The 24,623-nt window shown below is 37.8% G+C and overlaps 1 protein-coding gene across 8 annotated transcripts in view; it reads right to left on the bottom strand.

Annotated features, from left to right (window-relative positions):
- Positions 1 to 24,623, bottom strand: part of ENTREP2 (endosomal transmembrane epsin interactor 2) — a 136,914-nt gene that overhangs the window by 88,870 nt on the left and 23,421 nt on the right. For all 8 annotated transcript variants that reach the window (XM_072043396.1, XM_027466198.3, XM_027466196.3 and 5 more), the window contains exon 2: positions 906 to 962. Coding sequence is in view for 7 of the 8 variants with exons in the window: in XM_027466198.3 (XP_027321999.1) it covers positions 906 to 962 (57 nt within the window). In the remaining variant the exon portion in view is untranslated. The remainder of the gene's footprint in view (positions 1 to 905; positions 963 to 24,623) is intronic.

The following is a 24,623-nucleotide window of genomic DNA, read 5'->3' as shown; positions in this document are numbered from 1 at the left end:
TTTCTGTAACGTGTATTAGAAATACATAAAATGTCACTAAGTATGCAATGTGTATCTAATTATCACAGATGTATTTTGGATTTTTAGCACTGTTTTTTCTTCTAGAATCAAGTACACCCAAGATCTTGTTTTACTCACTCTTAGCAAATAAAATTATTTTCCCAAATTAATCTCTACATCCCCGTAAGGGACAGGCTACACATACATCATTTTGCTTTCTCTGAGAAAGCATCTATACTTGAGAAGTCTACTGGACAAATTGAAACATAATTAATTACTCCGCTCAGACTGCTGTCTACTTCAGATTAAGGAAAGACCACTAAATATTTCTCAAATGCATAACACTGAGGCTTTGTTCAATTACTTCCTAAATCACACATGCAAAATTAGTACCATTCCGTACAGTTTAGATACATCCCTATTCAAACTCAATGCTGCGCATAAGAACAGCTGACTCCATGTGTTATCTTTACAAGATGAAATAAAGGTTGTCATTAACAAATATGATCTACCAACTAAGTGGAAACATTTCAAAACCAATAATATTTTTAAACCTTCTTTTCTTCAGTTATAATGTTTTGTAAGCACCTGTAATGTTACATTCCACTAGCACATACACAAACTGCAGTAGCATATAGGAATTCAATCTAGTTTACCAGGTTGGAATTGATCGTTAACCAGTAATATAATGGAAAGCCACAAGGTCCATAGTAAAGCTTTAAAGACTTACTCAAGTCAATACGTAACATTTCCAATGGGAGAAAATATCAACATTTAAAACTACAAAGTCAATAGGCAGAGGTCTACCTATAGACAAAACCACTAGGAGTTACTTCTACAGAACCCTTTAGTCACTTATATACAGTCTGTAAAACAGGACTGATTAAAGCCACACAGGCACTCACCACAAGCGAAAGGGGCCTCTTCCATGAAACAACACCAATCAGTCCTGACAACAGCACCTGAAACAAAGAAAGCAGAGTCACCCCAGCCTTGGTTTTATACCAGCATATTTAAAAAATAGTAGACAATTCTAATAGCAATAATGAGCATTAAGCTCAGTTATAATGTTTGTTTTCATCACACTGGTAATATACTGCTAAAACAGACACTGTTTTCACTTTATTCTGAAGATTAATTAAACAGAAGTACTGTTAATCTGTTTTTAAAACAAATTTTAATCCATCCAACAGATCCAATTAGTTCTGATCAGATTGCAATAGGTCTTCAGACATGTTCTCCCAAGTCCCAAATGTCATCAGCACTAACAGAGAAAAAACGTTTCGGGTAAACTTTCTTGTGGTATCTTAGCATCATTGAAAATTAGGTCAGAGAAGCACACAAGAAGGGGAGTCAAGATGGGGCAACTGCTAATTTCATTAGTATTTAATCATTCCTTAGGAATAGTGCAGCAGTTTACTCACAAGTGGCAGATCGATTGACATTGTTTACTTGACACCGATTTAAAACATTTTGTGCAGTTTTTCAAAAAGCCTCCTGTTCTGACAGAAGCATGCCCCCCAAAATGCTATCAGAATCATTCAAGTGATTGACAGTTCCTAAGCAGTGCCCTAAGAAAGCTTAAGAAATGCCTTAAAATTATTTCTAGTATCACTAGCGAAAACCCCGTCCCTCCCTGTATCACACACAGGCACCTTCAGGAAGGTATAATTTAAAAATCACTTTAAGTGCCTTTTTGATGTAAATAATTCCAAACCTTTTGGTAAAATCAGCCAGGGTACCCTGCTAAATCAAAAGATTGTTGGTTTTTTTCCTACACAACAACAGTACTTCACCTTATTTCTGAAGAAAACAAACAAAAATGACAAACAAAACCCACCCACAAACATTCATTTAAAACATATATTTAACATACAGATATACCACCCCCAGTTTTTTGATTTTTTTTTTCCAAGACCTACTTATTCCACATGAGCTTTCCTTAGTTTCTAAGTAAAAATATATCCCTCCACTACAAGTCAAAAGCAAGCTAAAATTCATACCATGAGTAACCCAAGCTTATCTCAGGTACTCAAAAATAATACCTAAGTTACAGCTTGGACACCATAAACTTCAAAGACTGTTAAATGTCAAGAACATGAAACACAGAAACTGGAGTGATGGGGTGAGGAATACTGACTCCGGAGGAGAAAAAAAGGTAGCAGAGGGATTCTCTTCATTAGAGCATTTAATCAAAAAAAAAAAAATATATAAGCCAGAATGTAAATAAAATGCAGAGAAAACAATACATTATGTATTTATTTCATGATTCAAAACTGCATCTCTATCTAGCGTCTAGAGAAGCAATGCACGTGGTGCTGGTGATCAGGCTGGAAACAGGCTGCCTACTGGTGCTTGGAGTGAGTGCGAAAGCAAGAGCTGGTGGAGCACGGAGAGCCAGGTGGTACAGCACCCGGGTGAAGCGCTCACTCTGCACGGTCTGTAGATGTTCATACTGCAACATATTTCACACTACCTGCCTGGGCTGTAGACATTCATACTGCAACTTATTTCACGCTACCTGATAAAATCCACAGCTGCTGCAGCTGAAAATATTCGGGAAGACATGTTGGGAGGTGCAACCTTTGTTATTTTCTTTAGCACCTATGCCATATAAAAACCTCAGATAAGGTTTCATAGTAAAACTACAGTGTTGGATTAAAAACTAAGTACAAATGCAACACGTGAGAAGTCACGAAAGCACAATAACAGTGGTTCCAAAATCAGAATATGGAATCCTAACGACTGCAGATAATCCCTAGAGAGAAATGGAGGCAGCTTGTATTTATTCTAAAGTATTTCCTAGAGCACACAACTTCCATACCAGCTACATGCTTCAGATGTTGGCCAAGGCAGGAAAAAGCAGAGTTCCTTTTTTTTGCAGTTAATTAAATTTGCTCACACAGCTGTGTTAGCTTATTATTGTTGTATGATAACTGTCTCTGGGCTGATAATCATGTAACGTCAAACTGCACTCAAGAAGGTAAAATGACAGGGTTAGCTAGCTTTACTTGAGGCTAGACAGCAACACACTCTCAATTAAATAAAAAGGGATGGCTGAAATTGTGAGGTTATTAAAGAAAATCCCTTAAGAAAAACAAAAAAATTGCCTTCCAGAACAGTGTATGTATTGCCAGTACTTCTCAGTCATCAAGTCGTGCTGAGAGTCGAAGTGCTTTAGTGTACTACTTATGACCAGGAAATCCTTTCTTTCGTTTGCTGTGCAGCCTCCCTTCTGCGAGGTACAACTCTCTCTCTCTCCTGCCCAACATACCTGTGGCATTGTGCATCGCTGAAGAAGCAAGGGAGCTGATCCTTTTTGTTCAGTTGAACTACAGCTGGTATTGACCTTTATGGGTGCCTTGCAAAATGAGAGTTACATATGTTTCTGTTAGAAAAAACCTTGGCACTCACCCTACTGGTAACCACGAAAAAGGTCAAGTGCAGTACATTGGTAAATTCTTAATATTCACTGATGGTAGACACTAAAACACTGTCCTCCGTCTGTGTCACGAATATTGTCATTACAAGAGTCCACATAAACCACATTGTAATTTTCTAAATCCTATTAGTCCCCAGTATCACTGTGGTTACCCAAAAGCTTGTTTTGCCTTGACATGTAGTTATCCACAGCAGCAAGCACCTTTAACACTTTAAGGCATTGTCTACACAACTGTATAATTAAAAAAAGCAAACTGAGAACATTATACACCCACTTCTGTTAGAATATACCAAGTGACTCTTAAAACAGAAGTCTAAAGATGATTTCTCATGGTGCGCAGAAGACCAAGATTAAAAAAACAAAACAAACAAAAAAAACAACACACCCAACATTGTTTTCTCTTCATTTTTCACTTTTTATAAATATAAATGTCAATATTGGATAAAACTAGTCTGGCTTTATTTACTTTATCTACAAAAGTTATTTGAGTTATTTTAAGTTGTGTGTAATTCGCAGACCCAAGAAACTTACAGTAGTCACTCACAGTATCCGGTGCTTCCATCAGCAAAAACAGCTTGTGTAACATGTTCTTTGTTTCACCAGATTAAGGGCCATGAAGCACAGCACAAGGTAAGCTGTTTTTATGCAAGCATCTAAAACAAAGGCATTTCCTAAATATAGATTGAAAGGCTGAGCTGTATATATCTCTTCTAATGTTTTCTAAAAATCACCACATCACATGTATATTCTGAAGAGGTTTTTTTTCTTTGAAAACTCCAATTTAGTTTTTGTTTAAGATGATTTTTTAACAACTTGCCTATTAAACCTATGCAATGTGACTTGATTTGATAGCCTGCATATAATCTCGGGCCTAACTTCTATCTGCTTAACTATAATGAAAATGCCCTATGATTTATTAATCAAATAAAACAAAGCTACTAAAAACGTTTTTAAAACCAGATTTGCCAGCTTCCTGAGCAGGTACGTACAGCTGCAGGAATTCTGTTCAAGTATAACAGTGGTGTTGATTCAGAGAGCAAAAACAAACAGAATACATCAGTGCTGACTTCTGCAGCATTAGAAATACAATATTACATTAGGTATGAATGCCTTTCAACACGCATATAAAAACTCCATTATCATTAATGCAAGCTGTGCTCATGCATGGAGAAGATGCATTTATTTTAATATGCACACACTGAGGCAGGACAAAAACAGAAGGTGAAATTACTTTCTGGTACAGGGATTGCAAACAAAGGATTTAATACAAACAAAAAAAAAGCCCCCGATAATGTCTTTTCCAGCATTTTCAATTGTCTGAACTCAAGCCTCTAGAAATTCAGAGTGCTGATTTTGAATATGGTACAGATCAGATGATGCAGTCTCTTGATATCGCTTACACCATCAGATTTCCAAGGCTTCATCTCCAAAATGTTTTTGTATGTAACATTTTCCAGTGTCCTCCCTTTAAACAACTTTTCCAAACTACAAAAAGTGTATATTTATATGAACATGAATTAAATTAAAACTACACTGAATACAATGAAAGACTACCTAGGTAAAATAAATTCCTGGAACTGTAAAATTGCTAATGTTTCAGTATTAATTCGTTTAGTAAAACAAATTCTTTTTTCTCAGCACAACTTGAGATCTTGCAATGCTTTTCAAATACAGAGCACATTAGCTACAGAAAACTCGAAGTTCTATTGCCTATTCTTATTTCTAGTTTCTTGTTGAGGATTATACACCATATGTCGAGTCATCTGCTCCTGTTCTGCAAATTTAAGAGTTCCTCACTTGTTCAAGTTTGTAAACAGTGAACAAATTCTCCAGTCAATGGATTCAGTTACCAATAAAATAAGCATACATACTGTTCCCATTAATTGCACCAAACTCCTTCCTCTAAGATACTAAACACAGCAAATAATGCAAATTGTGGTCATCCTTAGCTCCTACGTTACCTGAATGAACAGAACCAACAGCATAGCAGTGTATTTCCTCCCAGTTAAAGCATATAACATGTCAATTCAAGCATACTGAAATAAACTATTTTTAAGAAAAGAAAAAGGTGAAATAATATAACATCTTATTTAGAGGGGTTAACTGTGCTAGTGAAAATATTGATTATTCCTGCAAGGAGGGGAGGAAAAGCCAATCCCAACTGCGTAATGAGCTCTACTAATACCTGCAATCAAAAATAAAATGGAAACTCTTGTCCAACAAGCTAGGTATTATTGATAAAGCAATATCAATAACTTAATTTTGCAGAATAATAGATGACCTCATACCATGAGCAAATATAAGTGCTTCCAAGTGACTTAGAACAGACAATGGAGCAATAAACCAAAGTAAATTAGGGCATAACTAAATAAGCAGGGCTTAACTGAGTTTCAAAGGGACTAGGGTCCCAGTGAAGGGACAGAGAAAATGCAACAGATGAAGAGCATACTGAAACACCAGACTTTTTGGTGTGATTTTTCTCAGTTCAAAGTGCCGATAAAAAGCTTTACTCAAACAGAGTGGTATTCTCAAAACATTAGGCCAAAATTGCATGTGGCATTACATTGGGCATAAAGGAAAAATTGGGGGCAATCCAATTATAACGATATAAATACCCACACATAAATTTGTGAACACATTTAATCAATCTTTTAAAATAAAAGGCCAGACAACTATTTTGAGGAATGCAATATGGAAAATTAACATGATTTTATACTGGATAATGCACCTCGAGTACTGCATTCAGTTTTGGCCCCTCACTACGTGAAAGATACTGAGTTGCTGGAACACATTCAGAGGTGAGCAATGATGCTGTGAGGGACTGAAAAGCACGGCTTCTGAGGAGCAGGCAAGGCAACTGGGGCTGCTTGGTCTGGAGAACAGGAGGCTGAGGAGGCATCATCACGCTACAACTACTTGAAAGGAGGCTACAGCAAAGAGGGTGCCTGCCTCTTTTCTCATGTGACAAGTGTTAAAACATGAAGAAATGGCCTTAAGGTGCACCAGGAGAGGTTTAGGTTAGCTATCAGGAAGAATTTCTTCATGGGAAGGCTGGTGGTTAGGCACGGAACAGGCTGGGAAGTGGTAGTTACCATCCTTGGAGTTAATTAAGAGATGTGCGGATGTGGTGCTTAGGGACACGGTTTGGTGACTTGGTAGCGCTGATGGTCCAACCTGATGATCTTAAGGGTCTTTTCCAATCTAAATGATGATATGATTCTAACAGCTTTGGTTACATTGAACAAAGAACAGAAGAGAATATGATGAGAATATGTACGAATATGATTCCCAATAAATGTAAGACTTATGATCATAGAAGTACCAGCAAAATTTAGATAAATTTAGTTCTTACAGGTGATACGTTTATAGATGTATATGCACATCCTTTAAAAAGAAATGTATGTTTTGTGAACCTACATGTGAATGCACAAAGATAGCCTACAGGCCCAATGCTGTCTGCACATCTACTCCAGGACCTACCAATACACCATCACTGTCCACATGGGGATTTCTTTCCCTGTATACCCAGTTTGAAACTCTCATGTTTCAATGTATGCTCTTACTAAAAGAGTCTTCAATTTTCATCTCAATCTAGATTAAAATACTGGGCTGCAAAAATAGTACTTGTCATGCTTTCTTAAGAAAGGCTTCCCCCCCCCACCCCACATTTCATAGAAACAGATTTGTCAAGCTGATATACAGAACAGTAACAAAAAAGGTAACAAATTGGGTGCCAAAGAAGGGAATACTTCTACAAATGAGGAAAAACATATACAGCTGTCAGTCATCTTCAACTGATCGTAATAAGAGGAGTTCAGGCGCAGTGCAGAAACCCTAAGTCACCTCTCTTCACAATTTCAGGACTTAATGCTTTCTGAAGTTCAGATTTCATCTTCTCTTTTTCTCCTAAGACACTAAGGACATCAAATACCAGTACAAAAATTCTTCAGCAAATTCAAGGGTATGTTTACATTTTGTTATTGTATTTAATGTGCTGTATTGTAAGTGGGGCAAAGAACAAACATTATATGTTGGTGTAGGCCTCTGTATCATCTTCTAACATTTTTCTAATACATGCTCAAATTTTTCTATTTTCTATGTATTTTCTCTGGAAAATGAGAAGCCTTGCTTAGGAGGTATTAAGGATAAAATATAGTTTTGACAGGGATGTTTTATGCAAAATAAATACCTATACTTTAAACTGTCATTTTTTTATCGTTTTACAAACACCCTCAATTCTGTAGATATCTTTTTAAAAATATGCCTATGAGAAGAGGTTGAAGCAAGTTGGTTTCATGAGAGGGAAGACTGAGATGGAACAAAATGGCAGTTTTAAAAAATGTACAAGATGGTTAAAAAGAGGATGATGGCCAACTATTCTTCAAGTTCATTAAGTGCTGAACAAGAAATTCAACTGATTTACATTTGTGCTAATGAAGATTTAGGCTGGACACCAAGAATTTTCTAATTCTCAAGACATTTCAACCTTGGCAGAAGGGATAATTACAGAAATCCCACCACTAGAATTTGTTAACAAGACATTACACAAACATCCGTCAAGGTGGGCCAGGCAGAACCAGGCATAGCACGAGCAGCCAGCTGTACAAGGCTGCCAAACGGAGGGGGCATTGCAGTAAGCCTGCCTAATTCACTGCCTGTCCCTAAGGAGGCAAATACGAGCTCTTCCAGCATTAGTATCATTCAGTGCTTTCTGCCTGCAAAGCACTACAGCAACTGGTTCTCTCCAGAAGTGTTTGCAGCCCCTGACACACCTCCCGGAGCTCTCCCCCACAGGCGCAGATTACTGTGAGGTTTAATTTTGCTAACTCAAACGTTCCTAGAAGAGTGAAGTTCAATTGTACTTGAATAATTAAAAAGTCTTGATATCCCCAAATATATATTGGTCTAAGTGCACCTCAGAGAGAGAGAATCAACAACTGAAATATCTTCAAGGATGACATTTCTATAAAACCACAATAACCCTGTTAATTGGTAGACAACTGCTTAACAAGTTGCAAGTATTAAATGTTGTGTGAGTAAAGTCACAAATATCGCATACTCAGAGCCTTCGGAAGTGACATTACTGTCAAGAGTACAAGATCTTATAATAATAATATTCATTGCAGCTCCTGCAATCTATTACTGGAAAATTATGGTTAGTGAAATACAAGCTACAGGGGGGAAAAAAGTGACAGCATGGGAATTAGCTAAAAAGGGATTTTCTTACTAAAATAATCTACCAAAAACATTACTTTCAACTTCAATTCCTGGAAAAAACAGAGAGGGTGAAAGAAATTCTTGGGATGACGGCAGTGGAAACGTATTAACAAGTATCAGAAGAAAACAATTCTACATGTTTCTATACACACGCACACACATGCAAAACTGCAGAACACATGACAGAAGAGCAGTGTGATTTTGGAATGGACTTTCAAAAAAATCATCCTAAATGGTGGGTGCTGATAAAAATCACACCACACTACCACATATGAAAAACGTGGGGAAAAATATCAGTCATAGACTAAAGATTATTATTTTTTTTTACCAGACAATGTAGCTATTCATGTGCAGTTACGTGAACTCACTCTTCCACATGCAGTTATTCACCAAAATCCAGGCACAGCTCTGGTTTAAGGACTACAGTACAATAAACACAAAGAGCACAAGTACCACCAGACAGCCTACCCACAAGCAAAAGATCTGTGCACTGCAAGATAACTAGAAGTAAAACAAGAACAACCAAAAAAGCAACAACTTGAGCGCAGATTTGAGCTAATTTCTAAAAAGACTCAATATGTTCCAGACTAACAAACACTGCTTCCTAGCTTAGTCTCGTTTCCCCACACCAAGCCTAAAACCAATCTAATTCTAATTACCGTGGAAACAGGAGCAGAGAAACAAATTCCTTGGTAGCCCACGTGAACAGGACAGTAAGATTATCTATATGTTTACTCAGCTACCTGAATGTGTTAAGAGCATGCAATTTTGTTCTCACTTTAAGTTACAGGGTGGGCTTTATCCTTTCATTTTTGTTTTTCCAGGAAATATATTCTATACCCACATTAAATCTGCATGCTTCACATCTGTAGTTTATTTATGGGACTGACAAACAATGATCATAAAACTGCAGTATGCACTCTGAATGTTTCTGTAGAATAAGGATTTACCCAGAAAGATATTTTTTTCCTTCTGCATACAGAGAAAAACAAGTTCTGTCAGCACGTAGATACATTCTGCAGTATTATTTTTTTTTTCCATTTATGAACAAAATGATGTGTTCCGTATTTATTACTCTTCTAAGTGGTTCAGATCTGTTATGCTCAACTTCACTACAAGATGCAAGCTGTATTACAAAGCTATGGACAGGGATTTAGATAAGATATTAAGTACAGAGCTGATATCTCAATGACTCACAATACAGTCTTAATTCTAATCTGATTTTTATTAAACATCCGCTGAACACACTGTGACACTATTTTATGTCCTATAAAGTAAACAATGAGTATTAGTATGACAGACAACAACTGGCATAAGAATATTTAAAAGAAAGGAAACTAAGCAGTTAGCAATCAACCTTTTATGTTTTCAAGTTAATTATGTCTTTAATGGACAAAGCTGAAATAAACAGAGGACTGAAGTCTTAGTTCAATAAACGCCATTTCACAGCTGAAAAGCTTGAACTCAGGATAAGATCCATTGAGATACTGCAAACGAGTGCATTACAAGCTTTTGAGACAATATCAGCTCTGGACAATTCATTAAAATTAAAATGAGGATCCCCACAGACCTTGAACGATCTCTTTCCTCTAGAACAGACCATGAAGGAATCAAAGAGCACTGCTACCTTTGAGTAACAGCACCACCAACACTACTGCATACCCAGTCATTGTAATGTTCAAAATGAAAAACAACGAATTGTTGTATAAATAATCTAGTTAGGAACAACAAAAATGAAGAAACATGTCTATACATTCCCTACCATAGCTCAAATTAACTTTGTATGGCTTATCGATCCTTTGAAGAAGGGGGGTTTTACTGAGGTAGCAAGCCAAAGTTTAATTAAAACGCAGTGAACCAAAGAAATCAGTGAAATTAGAAACTGTTTGTCCAGTAACTGTATATATGTATTGTACAATATTTTCTTGACCTTTTTGTGCAGACCATACAATAGATTACAATGATTTCTACGAAAATAAAACCCTCAAAAAAAACTTATTGAATATACTTTCTAAATATACTGGTAGGTTTTAAATTCCTTGTAATTGCATTGTAATTAAATTTCTTCAGGATCTGAGAATGTGTACTCCACTCCAGTAACAAAAGATTCTGTGTTTTTTTCTATTACATGGGCAACAGTATTACCCAGCTATGAAGGCTTCACTTCCTGAATTTTCATTTTAGGTCTCAGTTACCAAACATAGCTATGACATCCACTATGTTGCTGTGTTGAAGAAAAATATTGTGATAAATTTCTTTAGACATTTTCCTAATCTGTTTTCACACCAATCTTGACTTGTATCATTGACTCAATACAGAATATTATTCTAGAAACATTGTTTTCTCGTAGCATTAGGAAATCACTAATCACATTTTTGCTGCTGGGCTCTTCCAATAATTATAAAAATGAAGACTGAGATTGCTTTAGATAAGTGAAATGAGACGATGGCTCTTTCAATTACTGACACAATTCCTCAAGGGATGAAACCTGCGGTGCATTGTAAAGCAATCTAAACATCAAGAATAACAGTATTTTCTTCGCCTCAAACCCCGAAAAGCCGCCAAACACAGACAAAAGTGCTTCTGCATATCTCTAGTACACAGCAATCTCCAGTGCTCTGGTTCTGTACATCATGTGGACCTATATTCCTAACTACATTGCCACAAGGGTGCACAGAGAAAGGTTAATCAAAAAGGAATAAGCCTTGCACTCTAATAAGCGTGATTAGCCACAGGGCCACGCTTCCAGGGATAACAACAACAAGTTAAGGATGCATAGACTCAAATTAGAGATAGAGAAGGACAGAGCAAATATTAAATGGTCATAATGGATACACACCATCTCCATCCCAAGCCTACACGTGTCATATTCTCAATGAAAACTGTATACACTACAGCAGCTATCACCCTTCCAAGGCATCCATACCCATGACACTGGTAGTTACCACATCCAAAAAGGTACCACATCAAATAAAACAACCAACCAACCAGAAACAAACAAACAAAACAACAAGAGAGAATGAATGGATGCATTAGTACAAGCACACGTTTATTATCATGATGGATAGATGCCTTCCAAACACCTTGACATCCCAAGGATTGTAAAGACAGATTCCATGTCTCTGACATTATATGACTACCTGGTAAATTTTCCAGTTATTTGTCTCAAAGGATATTGCAATTCTAGAAAGTATAATCAAGTTAATTTATATTCACCTTGCAAATTAACAGTAATATCTGAAGTCTAACATTTCCTCTCATTTGGATTTAAAGTTTCTGTTTTAAAAGGAAGAATTATAATTGCTACTTAATGAAATTATATATTAACAATAGGAAGTCTTTTTGAGTATCAAAAACTCATAACATGCGCTTCAAGGTTAAGCTGTTAAACAAAATACAGAAAGGCAAATAAATGCTTTACATGGCAGCAACGACACATTTACATCTTCTTCCCTGGCAAGATAACAGAGAATCAATTGCAACATGGGAGGATTTAAAGATACAAATGTGCATACTTTCCCTGAAGCCAGCTAAATTTTTTTATTTTTTTATTTTTTTATTTTTTTTTTAATATTACCAACCTACTACAGGCTAACTACACCACCAGTCAACTCATCTCTCACCTTGAGAAGATCTCTGTTCCATTAAAAAAAAACAAAGTGCTACTATATATATTATTTTTGGTTTTTTTAATTATTTTTTTCTCTGGATCTAAGTGTAGTAAGGTCGACTCTCTGCTCCAAACTGAACTTCATGCATTTTACAAAAGCTACAGCAAATTTCACAGGGGCAGGAAATCAAATAACTGCGGTTCTCAACCAACACCAGTGTTGCATATTCCTACTACAAACACACACTCCCATAGCAGGAAAATATTTGTGAGAAAGTGTGTTATTTATTTATCTCTTGCTTTCTAGAGTAGTTTTTGTAAATGGAATAACACTGCCCTCATCTCAAGCTCAAACCCTAACTCTTTTTGCCATCTGGTCCCACCTCAAACCACTCGGCAGCTGCCGAGCCCCTCCTCTATCTGGCACTCCACACAAGTGTCTCCTGAAACACACCGACCCCAACCTGCAGGTTTATTTCATCGTCCTCTTCAAAGAGGCCTCACTGAAAACAGTTCCTCATTTTCCTCTTCTACTTTTTATTCCTCCCTCCTCTGTATATGCACATATACAAATATGTGGGCAGGAACCAGAAACACAAATACTCAGCATATTCCATTGAGATGCCCTCTGAAGGGTTGTAATGACCTCTATTTCTGATATGCAAACCCATTGACACATTTATAATCTACGCACATATACATGCAAACCACAATCTTTATTGATAACCTTTAACTAAGATTTATTAATAAAAGCCTTATCTCTAAGGGAGTGATACATACATTCTCAGGCACAATTGCACAGATAACTCAATTGTTTCTTCCAAATCTACTGAAGAAGAAGGGGCAAGCTTAGCTGCTCTTGAAATGAGACATTTACATTTAAACTGGTTGAGTGCAACTGGGCAGTAGTTCAGGCTTCCCCTTTTTTTCTGTGCACCTCCCACCCTGTTACTGTAACGCACCAAGGTGTGGGGTGAATTCACGCTGCAGACTTGGCACAGCAACGCTGAGGTAAAGACCACAAAAAGCTTCTGACAGATTGAACAGAGACGTGCACTGGTGACAGTTAAATTCAGAGACCCACATCAGTGACAGCATAACTCATTCTAGAAATTATCAGAAAAAATCAGCTGAAGGTTTTGTGTCATTTGAAGCCCTCATCTCTTATGAAGCAGTACAGCAAAATAAACACTAGACTCAGTGCTTTAGCTCAAACATCTACCCACAGAATCTCTCATTTTATTTTTTTCTGAAGGCACAGCAAACCAAGTTTCTATTGAAATTACATCGAATCTGCTCCCAAACCAGACCCTGTTTCAACCAGCTTTCTCCTCAGACAGGGTCAGGACACACTTCAGCACCTAGTTCTCCCCATCCTGGATGCCACAGAACAGGACTTCAGGTGCACCTGCCAGCAGAAACTTACAGTGCAGTCACCCCCTCGGCCTAGGCCAGGCAGCAGGACACACCGCAGCACCTCCGGACACACAGACACAGCCCATCAGTGGCAAATGGTGCACAAAAACATGCTGACAGGCAGGCAGGCTGGGGAAGAATGCAATGCATTTAGAACTAATGCTCTATACTACTCCATTCTTAATTATAATTTAAAGTAACTGTTTAAGATGTAAAATCCATGATTCTGACATGCCGGATACAAAGCACAGGATGTGTACTTTGTGACAATCCTTGTGACTGTTTTTTTTTTTTTTTTGAAAAGCTATTTCAAATTTTCTTGGAAAGAAGCAACAATGGACTTGGAAGCAGCAAACAGCCTAACGCTCCAACAGCGCACACAAAGCACCAGTGAAGAGCTACAGGGCAACCACAAGAAAAGCGAGCTTTTGGTGACACTCCGTTTTGTAATGAAAGCCACCCAGGCCACAGAGGAGACATCACTGGAAAGATCTCGCTGACAGAGAGGAGCTGTTTCTGCACTGTGCTGTTTGGTGGCGTGCTGACAGCGACTTTGAGCTCAAAACTCCAGAACTACTTGGCAGAAGTTTTGTTGGTTACTGGTGAAATCTGACATGATGTGCCCCCAAACTCAACCCACATGTTAAGCAAGAGTTAGAAAACCACCAGCAACAAGATATAAACCCTCTAATCAAGGTCCAGCTCTGATATGTGTTGCTGGCTGACATCTAAGAAGCCTACGTTTCGGCAGCATGCAATATACTCTTCCAGTGATTATCATTAAATGGATTACTTGGGCAATACTAGCCAAAGCAATGAACAAAGCACACCCCTACTTTAAAAATCAAAACCCAGAGCCATTTTACACTGGGGGAGGGGGGGGGGGGAGAGAGAGAGTGGAGCAAGGGAGAATCCCCAAAACACAACAGAGCTACTAAAATAACAGCTACTTTAATTCTGTAACAGATTCAGATAGATTACTGATGCCCAGCACCACACTCAATTGAGCAGCAATTTGTGATTAATCATAAAGAACGTCAAAAGACTTGGTCTCTGTATCATTAGGGACTGAAATTCTTCTCGCACAGCAGTGGCAATGAAGCCAAGCCAGATCAAGTTCAAACTCCTTTTCTACCTTGATTTTGGAAATAAAGCAGGGATTAAACACTAAGCTTCAGAAGAGACCTCACCTCATGCAGTCCCATTCACCAGATCATGGTCTGCCCTCTAGCATTATTTAATCACCCAGAAGCTTATGCTATTTTATGCTTCACAGCCTTCCAAAAGACAACTCAATGAGAAGGTTCTCAAGCACATCCCTGGTTTAGAAAAAAAATGAGTCTAAAATAACTCAAAACTAGATGCAAATGCTAAGCCTGCTCAACTTTTCACAGCTTTGCACAGCCACCTGCATGGCACCACTCTCCTCAAAGTACATAGGTTTTGACACCCTGGCAAACTGACTACTGAGATTTATGCTGCAAGCGTCCATTCAGCCACAACTCCCTCTTGCTTACTTTATGAAGCTCTTTCTCCACTGAAAAATTAAGTCCTGGGAGTCCAAATGTTTATTCGAACCTGACTCTAGGGGCAGGACTTCTATTAAGTATAATGCTAAGATTAAGAGGGAAAACATCCTGTAGTCTTAAACAAGTAATCATGCATTTTTACATTACCTCTAGACTCCAACATTTCCTTCTGAGTGTTTGTTCCCAGGAGTTAGGGAATCATTCTACACTGGAAGAAAACTCAGACCTGCAGAAACTGCAGTTCCTTACTGCATTATTAATGTGCAAATAAAAGCTATGCTATACAAGTTACATCTGTATTGCCACTGATAGAGGAAGCAAAAACCCAGAAAAAGTGAATCATATTACAACAGTAAGCATGCTTTCTTAATAAGAATTACAGATAAACTAGCATTTTGCACGGCCCTTAGTGTTGGATCTACCACTGTGACCAAAAACTGCAGTTTAAATGAATTTCACACAGTACAGCCAGTCACGTAGCATGGACATTAGGCTGATTAGCATTACATTCTCGACGAAATAAAAATAAAACAAAACCCACTTGAATTCAGATTATTTAAGCAATGCAAATGAATTCTTGTGCATCTTACTCAGAAGGGCAATCAGTTCTGAGGAAAGAAAATTCTTACTGTGTATGCACCATAATCACAATGAAATCAAGAGCTCCTACAATGCCGTCCCCTCCCCAACCCTCACGTATCTTGGTGAAGCAGCACCTGTACCACCATGCTAGTGATTCAGAGAACTGATTTAAGTCAGGCCTAGATTAAGATGCCTCCATTACAATTTTTTTTCAGTTCCCTGTTCTAGCAACGCAACTTGTTTTACTCTCTTGAGCACTCAGTGACATATTTTAAAACACCTTCTTACGGATCTCCTGAGAAATTACGATAACTTCATAGAACATTAAATGGATTAAGGTAAAATGTGACCATCTTCCAACTTCATCGCACACTACCCAATGCCTTCATTCTAACAAATTTCACAGGACAAGTAGTAAACAAAAGAATGAGTATGCAGTACACTGAACTCCATGATATTACAAGGACTGGCAGAGCCTGTTCAGTTTGTTCTATCTGCTTCTGATTCCCTGAAAAAATAAATCACAAAGCAGCTTTGAAATTACCATTCCAGTATGATTCCCACGCTCCTGACGCTTGTGTTACTGCAGCCTGGCTGACCACAGACTCAACAGAAGAGTCATGCACCAACTTTCAAAAAAGAAATATGTCCCTACTTCAGTTGTCTTGAAATATTTTATTCATTAAGACAGGCTAAAATGAAAACAATACAGGCTGACAACCACCTCTGTGCAAACATTTTAGCACTATCAGATTGTACACACACAGCATCCAAAAAGAATCAGCCAAGGCATGAACATAAAATCCCTGGACTTTCAACAAGACTCAGAGAACCTTAACGTACACTTCAGAGTAACTTGGGCATTTAAACTCCTCCTAAAGTAGGTGCTTTTGAAAAATCAGCTCTCCAAAACTGAAACGTAACGGGATGGCATTCCAGGAGACAGGGTGGTGACTTGGCGTGTAACATCTGCCTCTAAAAGCATCTTCCAACACCACAGAGGAAACATGAACTATCCACACTAACTATGTGGATTAGCTATGTTACCACCTGAGAAGTGATCATTTTACTTCTAAGCTGCAGAATGTCACTAGAGACAGACCTCTTCACATGCTGCTCTGGGCAGCAGCTTTTCATTGTACGCGGTGATAAAGGTGACAGGAAAGCACTGACAACAATGGCCTGACAAAGTCAGGAAGTATCAATAGCACAGAACAGATAAAACCGGCCTTTGCAGCAGTATCAAACAGACTGAGGACCATACTGAAACTTGCTGTTGAACCAGTAAATGAAATTTAGGTGCTGGGCTAATCTCAATCTCCTTGCTGGTAGCTAATGTGAACAGTATCAGCCTTAGTACCCCAGGTGCTGTTAATGAAGCACTGGGGTACTAAGGCTCCCAAGTTATTGCTATTGATTTTTAGGAACATGACCTGTGTGTAGTGTTTCAAGGAGAACTCAGATAGGGGGTATATCAGATAATGATATCTTAACTAGGAAAAGATTCTCTGCAAGATAATTTGTAACACACATTACACCCTATATTGTATTTCAGAAAATACAACAGGGCAAAAGCAGAACTGTGGCAATCATCTAAACACAAAATTAGCAGAAAGATTGGGGATTTTATCTGTTTGTTCTAAAAAAAAATAGAGAAAATCAATGCAAGTATCAAGCAAGCTGGTAGGAAGGACAAGACTAGAGAGAGAAAACATTACAGTGATAAACACGGTAGTCAGAAAATCAAAATGGTATTGAAAAACATAATAGCCACATGAATAGAGACTAGAGTGTTTTCGAGTCTATTCTATTTCTCTTCCACTCCTAGATTTTGGAAAATAAGACATGGCGAAAAAGCATCTAAACCACTACTAATTCTCATAGACAAAAAGACAAAGCAAACAGTCCAAGCTTACTAGGCAGAATGCAGATTTCCAATCACTTTCCCAGCTTACATTGCAGTAAGCGTGTCCATACATAGGTTTTGAGATTTTGAGATTTCAGCTCAAAACAGGCTTTATACACCTAAGATAACACGCACACAAATTAGATTTGAAATCTAGAGTTAATACTTCCCTTCTCTCTCACGTGCTCTAGCAAAATCTAACACCGGTCCATGCCTACAACCCATCTGCAGCGACATGCACGTCCACGTGTCAGGTTCCCTGCAGCCCCAGGTGTTTTCACCTGCTGGGACACAACAGTGGCTCTGGGAAGTAGACATGAAAACATACCGGACTTCAGATGAAAGAACCCACAGGAACTGGATGGCAGAGAAGCAGTCACGGTGCTGCTCAAATACTTGACTGCGAGGTACATTTAACAGCATTCCACACAGAAATGAAGAACCCACGCGGGCTTTTGTTACTTGAAGGGAAGATTACAGTGAGCTGGGCATTATGGCTACTGGCAAGACCTAGAAGTGAAGACGTACATGAAATTTGGAAGACCAACTGACAACAAAGGCTACGCTGTATTCGTGTGGGCATACTTCTATACCAGCTGTGATGGAGTCTATACTTGCACACTCCATTTTTAAATCTAATTCAGGTAGGCATTGAATGGGTTTCACTGATTTTCCCAATTTTTAAGAGGACAAACAATGAAACAATTTAGTATCCAAAAAGATTTTTTTTAAAGTCTTTTTGCTAAAAAAAAGACTACAGAATTCAGTAACTATAAAACTCACATACTCTTAAGAAATCTGTTGTGAAACAACATAGTAGAACAGCAGAAAAATGGCTACTAATTCTTAATTTCATGTATTTTTTTACTTCAAAGTTGTACACACTATTACAAAATAAAAATTGACAGATTCACAGTCAGGAAAACAGTCTAATATTGACCTTTTTCATGTCATAGTGCTTATAAAAACCATCAGAAGACATTATCACTGCCAATATTACTTCCAAATGTTCCAATACATTCTGCAAGTTGACACAGCTTCTTTAACACCGGTAATTATGCTACATTAGTGTTTTGCTAAATTTTGAGAACATCATTTCTTGATGACAAAGTAAGTTTGAATGCTCACTACTGATATTTTGCCACTAATGGTGACAGTATAATACTACTTTTAGAAAGTCTTTCTAAATCTGTAAATAAAAAAACAAGATTATTTACTTGGGTAATGGATAACTGCAACAACTCACTTCGGATATCAGTTTGTTTAACTTCATAACTCAATTAAAATCTAGCCAAAGGTAAGAACTGAGTTTTTCTCTAGGGAAAGCTCATCTTAACTTTTCCCACGACCAAATTCAGGAGTGTTTTATCTGACAGACTTCTGTGAGAGCTACTAGTATGAATAAATGTTCCGTGCGTTCAGTCTGGCTTTCAATTTGAAAAGACCTTGCTGCACTGCCACCAAGGATGGAACAAAACGAGCGTGCCCAGGATGTACAGAACAATGTTCATCTTTCCATTTTCCTTGCAATCATTCCTTAACTGCCTTCTCTCTTATGCTGCTATGAAATAAAACCATAAACATTTCCCTCTTGAACTAAGTGAAGCATGAATTGATTTGAAGTTGCAAATAACCCTACACAAATACACAAACAAATGAGGTTTCTGTTTTATGTCAGCGCCTTTCTTGCTTCAAGAATATAGAAGGAAAACTTCAGTGATGCCTTCAATGCGAATAAAACTATCAAAATGTTATCTCACAAAGGGATAAGGGATAACAATTCATTAAACAAAAGGATAGTTCCCTCTACTTTAGATAATTTCCTTCAATTTATTCATACATCAAAAGGAAAATAATAAGTCAAAGCTGAATAAGCTTTAATGTATAGAAGTTCAGATTACACAAGTATCAACGAATAACAGATGCAGTTATAACTGTACCATTCTATCTAAAGGAAAAGATTCCAAAACCATTACGCCACAGAACATTTTATTACAATTCCCTTTTGTATATTAATTTGATATTCCATAATGGATATTGATTAGTATTTGTTCAATAATTTTGAGAAGACTTCCTTAAAAAAGCAAAGGGAATCTTTTAAGAGAATCCAGCAATTTAGAACTATTGATCTCTAGTATCCCTCAAATCCACATCAGCTGGAGTCCTAATTCCCCAGCATGTCCCAAGAATCTCAATATTTCATTCTCATTTTCAGTAAGAATTAGCAATATCATTACATTTGAATCAGAAATTTCTTAATTATAATATCCAACTACAAAAAGTCCCAAAGACATCTGAGATTTCAATGTAACATTACAAGAAAATTAGGCCAACTTGCAAGTCATCAATATATTCAAGAAACATAATCACTTGTAAATCACAGCTGCTTGAAATTGTCTTAAAAACATTTGCAAAAAAAAAAAAAAAAAAAAAAAAAGAAAACATATCCCAGCTATCACATTAAGAAAAATAAGGCTTTTATGTATTTTATGCAACCTCTAAGAAAGGAAAAAGCAATCTTTTGTTAGACTGTTATTAGGGTTACTTGGTATTCTCAACAGAATGAATCTTTCACAAGTCTTTTTCTCTAGGGAACACAAATAACAGCAGCAGGTTGAATGAAAACTCATCCACAACAACAATGTTCTTTTCATAATGAAGACAAACACCAAAACAAAGAACCTAACTAATACCTCTAAGGAAAATACGACTGCACCAAATAAATGAATAAATAAATAATTCAGAATCAAATCTACAAATAGAAGAATTCCAAAGTGGGAGCAAATTCTGAACACAGAAGTAGATTAAGAAGAATTTCAAACATATAAAATATATCACCTAGATGTTTCTCTGGCTATGTAGCTTTCTGTTTGGAGTTTAATTTTAAAGTAAAATCCAGTGCATGCGTTAACATAAGTGTCAATACAGAGGAGAAGCACCCAAGACCACTGCAGATTGAGGACACTGTACATTTAGGTACACTTCACTAAAACAAATTTCATCATCTCATCAAAAAGTTGTCACTTTATTTATGCCAAGTTATATATAACTACTTTTATAGTTCTGAGTAAAAAGAAAACTGTAGAAAGGAGAGCAGAGATCCCAGTGAAACAGGAACTTGCTAACACCTGCGAGACAGAAAACTAGTAGCTTGTGCAATGTACTTGAGATTGAGAGAGATTTTTCCTGTAAATCTCATCTTTATTTAGGCAGCATAATGACTAGGTCACAGGGAAATTATCTCAGTGCAGACATAATGAAATGTAACAACTGTTGAACAATCTGTAAATCAAGTTTAAAAAAAATAACAAAACTCCTCCAGCTCTTATCTTTAAAAGAGTACAAAAACGAGGCTACTGGCAACTCCAACAAATGAGCCTCGACACAGCACGCTGGTGCGTGTGCATACTTGGGCATCTGTGGGAAGTCTTAGGTAAACACATTTTGCAGAGCTGACAAGTGTTAAATTGGTCTGAATGTAAGACAGCTGTGATGAACAAATACCCACAACACAAGTAAGATTGTGTCAAGGCACTAGACTTGGGAGAGGTCAGTCTTGATGAAGCACCTGACTGAGTGCTGGTGGATCATTAAGAAATGTAACACACCTCAACAGTGCACAGCCACTCTCAAAGCTCCAGCCATTGCCCGGCCGCTCACACTGCTTGCAGGTGGTTGAGCTGCTGCTGAGGATGGACAGCACCTGTTGGGGCTGAGAGCCCTGCTACCCTGAGCCAGCCACGCAAATGCTGTGTTTATCAGTCATTGCTGCAAGATAACCCCAGATAACGAGAACAGTGTGTCAATGACCACACAAAATACACTTTTGCCAAAAAGATTTTGGAGAGAGATTTTTTTAAGGAGAGCTGGGATACACAGAAACAGGGAATTGTAATTGAAATTCAATTTGACCTCGAAGATGGTATAGACACCTTCAATTAATCACGGCTTCCGTTTCATGAATTACTCCTTAAAGAAGCAGCAGAAACTGAAAATTAAAAATATCACAGGGCTGTTGGGAACAGAAGACAATGATACCCAGTATTCAGTCACTACTAATGTCAGTCATGGAGAGGGGAGAATGGAAAGAACCTGTTTAGTTTTAGCAACTCTCAATAAATTCTAGTAAAAAAACAAAACAAACAAAAAAAAACCACTCTTCTAGAATGACACTATTTTTGTTTCCCAAGGTAGAAAAAACGTATTCTCAGCCATTTTTGAATTTCAGCATTCAAAGGAACTTTTGCCTGTATCTTCTCATCCCACTTTCTTCACAATTTTCTTTCTGCTCTCTGCGAAAGTGTTCTCAGACAGCAGAGATTCTCTGCAACAACACACAGTATGAAACTTTGTTGTGACTTTGCACTGGCAAAACCAGTATCACATACTATAATGCTATATACCCTTCTACATAGGGTTAAAGCAGTGAGACAATTAATAACTAAAGGCATCACAAACTACTGGATGGTCTAACGACATGAAGAAAAGACGAGACAGTATCAAAGGGAGAAAATACAAAAGAAAAAATGTAAAGGACTTATTTTTTCCCCAATTAGTAGGCTTTCCCCTTCTGAAAAGCAAAAAACTTTGTCACTGAACTAGGTCACCTCACCTTCCCATGCTTCAGGCTCTCTGCAAATTAAGACGGTTCTCTGCTAAGGCACTGTAACGCTGCAAAATTTAATGAACTTGTAATAACTTTTAAAGTGCTTTGAGTACCTAACACCAAATGTCAATCTGCTTTTACTATGTAATAATAAACAAGCTCTGCTGTATTTCTGAAACAGCTTCAAAAAAAAAAAAAAAAGGATACCTTTATAGATTAATTTGTGATCCCAACAATAGTTATCTAGAACTGTTCTTAATCTCTTAATCTGTATCCCAACATCCCTCCATTAAGACTGGAAAAAAAAAATGCTGGCATCAGAAGAACCCTCACTCATGTTCAAATGGGTTTTCAGTACCTTCCCACAATGCAAATTATTGCTAAGAATGATAGAAACCTTATTTAGCTCTACTAAACGGAGCCACTCATTGTTTTCCAGAGTACTGAAAACTGCAGGATAAACTTCAGTGGTTCTAGGCACAAGCATAGAAGCGTTGCACTATTTTGGACTCAGGAACCTGGCAGCTCTGTGGCTGCCCTAGTCTAATTCAAACCTACATGATCAGACACAGATCCTGGTTATTGAAGTAAAATGGGAGGTAAAGACAGTCCCTAAGAAGCACCCACCAGAAAAAAAGACTAGTCACCTAAGAATTTACCTTAAAAGCATAAGAGCTCCCATACTCTATCACACTGGTATTCTGTCTTCGAAAGGCACACCTTGCGGCTTAACTTAAGGGCTTAACACACTTAACTTTCTTGTAAGAAACAAGAGTTGTTGCAATGATACTTTTCTCAGCATTTTTTTTCCAATGACCTGCAGTATAAACTTATATTCACATCCTATTGTGTAATGCTTCTTTTCACCTCATCTGTAGACCCAAACAACTGTTACATTGACTAGTAATACTTTATACAAGTTACTTGAGCCGTGCATGGCTGTTAATGTCTCAAGAGTAGTTGCATCCTTGTACACCCCAGAAACACTTGTAATTCAACTGTGGATGTCAGCAATGCAGCGCAAGAAATACCTTTGTTGGGCATGAAATGTATTCATTGAGCTTTGACACACTCCTCTCTTACAAAATCAAATGAGTTCATATTTTGGGACTCCTCTTTGCTTTACCTTGTACAGCTCGGTAGGACAGGACAGGAACAACTTTTTTGACACGGATTATGCGAATCTTACTGACGGCCAGCTCTGCAGGCAGGGTCACAACTCCTGTCAGCCATCCTGGCCAAGAACCACCAGCCACTCTGTCAGCGAGGGCCTGCCTGCCAGCCCCTGGCACGAATGCCCCCAGCAAGGGCTGGGAAGGCCCTGGAGGCAGCAACCTGTCTGCAGGACCTCTCCCCAGCCCAGCCTGTCGGAGCTGTGCATCACAGCGTGGCATAACAAGTTCAAGAGCATTAACATCAATTACGTAAAACCCAACGGTATGGGGACAAACACTCCTCATGAATCTGGAGCTGAAAGGACTACCGACACTTCACAATTTGTTCCAGTTGCTCTCTTTTCATGCAAATTAATAATTATACGTCACACAGTGGCATATAATATACAGAACAGGGCCACTGAGACCAGAAATAGTTCTGTCTTTTTCCATTATGAAACCATTTTTACTCTAGGTTGCTTTTTTTTATTATTATTATTTATTTACATGTCTATTCTAGAAGCGATTTTCTTCCACCTCCCCTTTTTGTTTTCAGTCAAATCTGAGGTTAACTGAACAACACGTGAGAAAAAGAGAAACATATTTTATCTTTTCACTCTGTTTTACTGCAACACCTCAAAAACAACTTACTCTACAAATTCCAAGACAGCTTTATTAAAAATAGTACTGCTGAATATTATAATATTATTGATCATTTTATAGGTTCCTCACATCTGGATCACAGTAAGACTGCTGGAGAAGAAGCAAGACTGTTCCTTGTGTTCAATGCAAGAAGAGAGAGGCAGCACTCTCCTGTCTCCTCCCTCTGACCCACCAGACTTCTAATCATATTTCCTATCTTAAGGAATATGGAAATCAGTAACAGTAGCAAAACAAAGCAGGTATCAGGACAGGAAGCATACAGCATCGTCAATCAGCAGTGGTGTGTTTTTGTTTGTTTGTTATCCCCAAATACAAGAGTAAAAGTACCTAACTGCTTAAACAAGGAGCTCTGCAGTAGACAGAGACTCGGAAATGGGGCATGAAAATCATTGGGGCAATTGTGGTAAAGGTAGAAAACCTATGAGCCTGGCACATGCAGTTGTCCTAAATATCCAATTCTGCAGATGCGTTAAGAATGACTCATTAATCTCGACTTGC

This window comes from Anas platyrhynchos, chromosome 11, assembly GCF_047663525.1.
Source record: "Anas platyrhynchos isolate ZD024472 breed Pekin duck chromosome 11, IASCAAS_PekinDuck_T2T, whole genome shotgun sequence".
In the NCBI taxonomy this organism is placed as follows: Eukaryota; Metazoa; Chordata; class Aves; order Anseriformes; family Anatidae; genus Anas; species Anas platyrhynchos.
The sequence above is the reverse complement of the archived record's forward strand: the minus strand, read 5'-3'. Positions and strand labels throughout refer to the sequence as shown.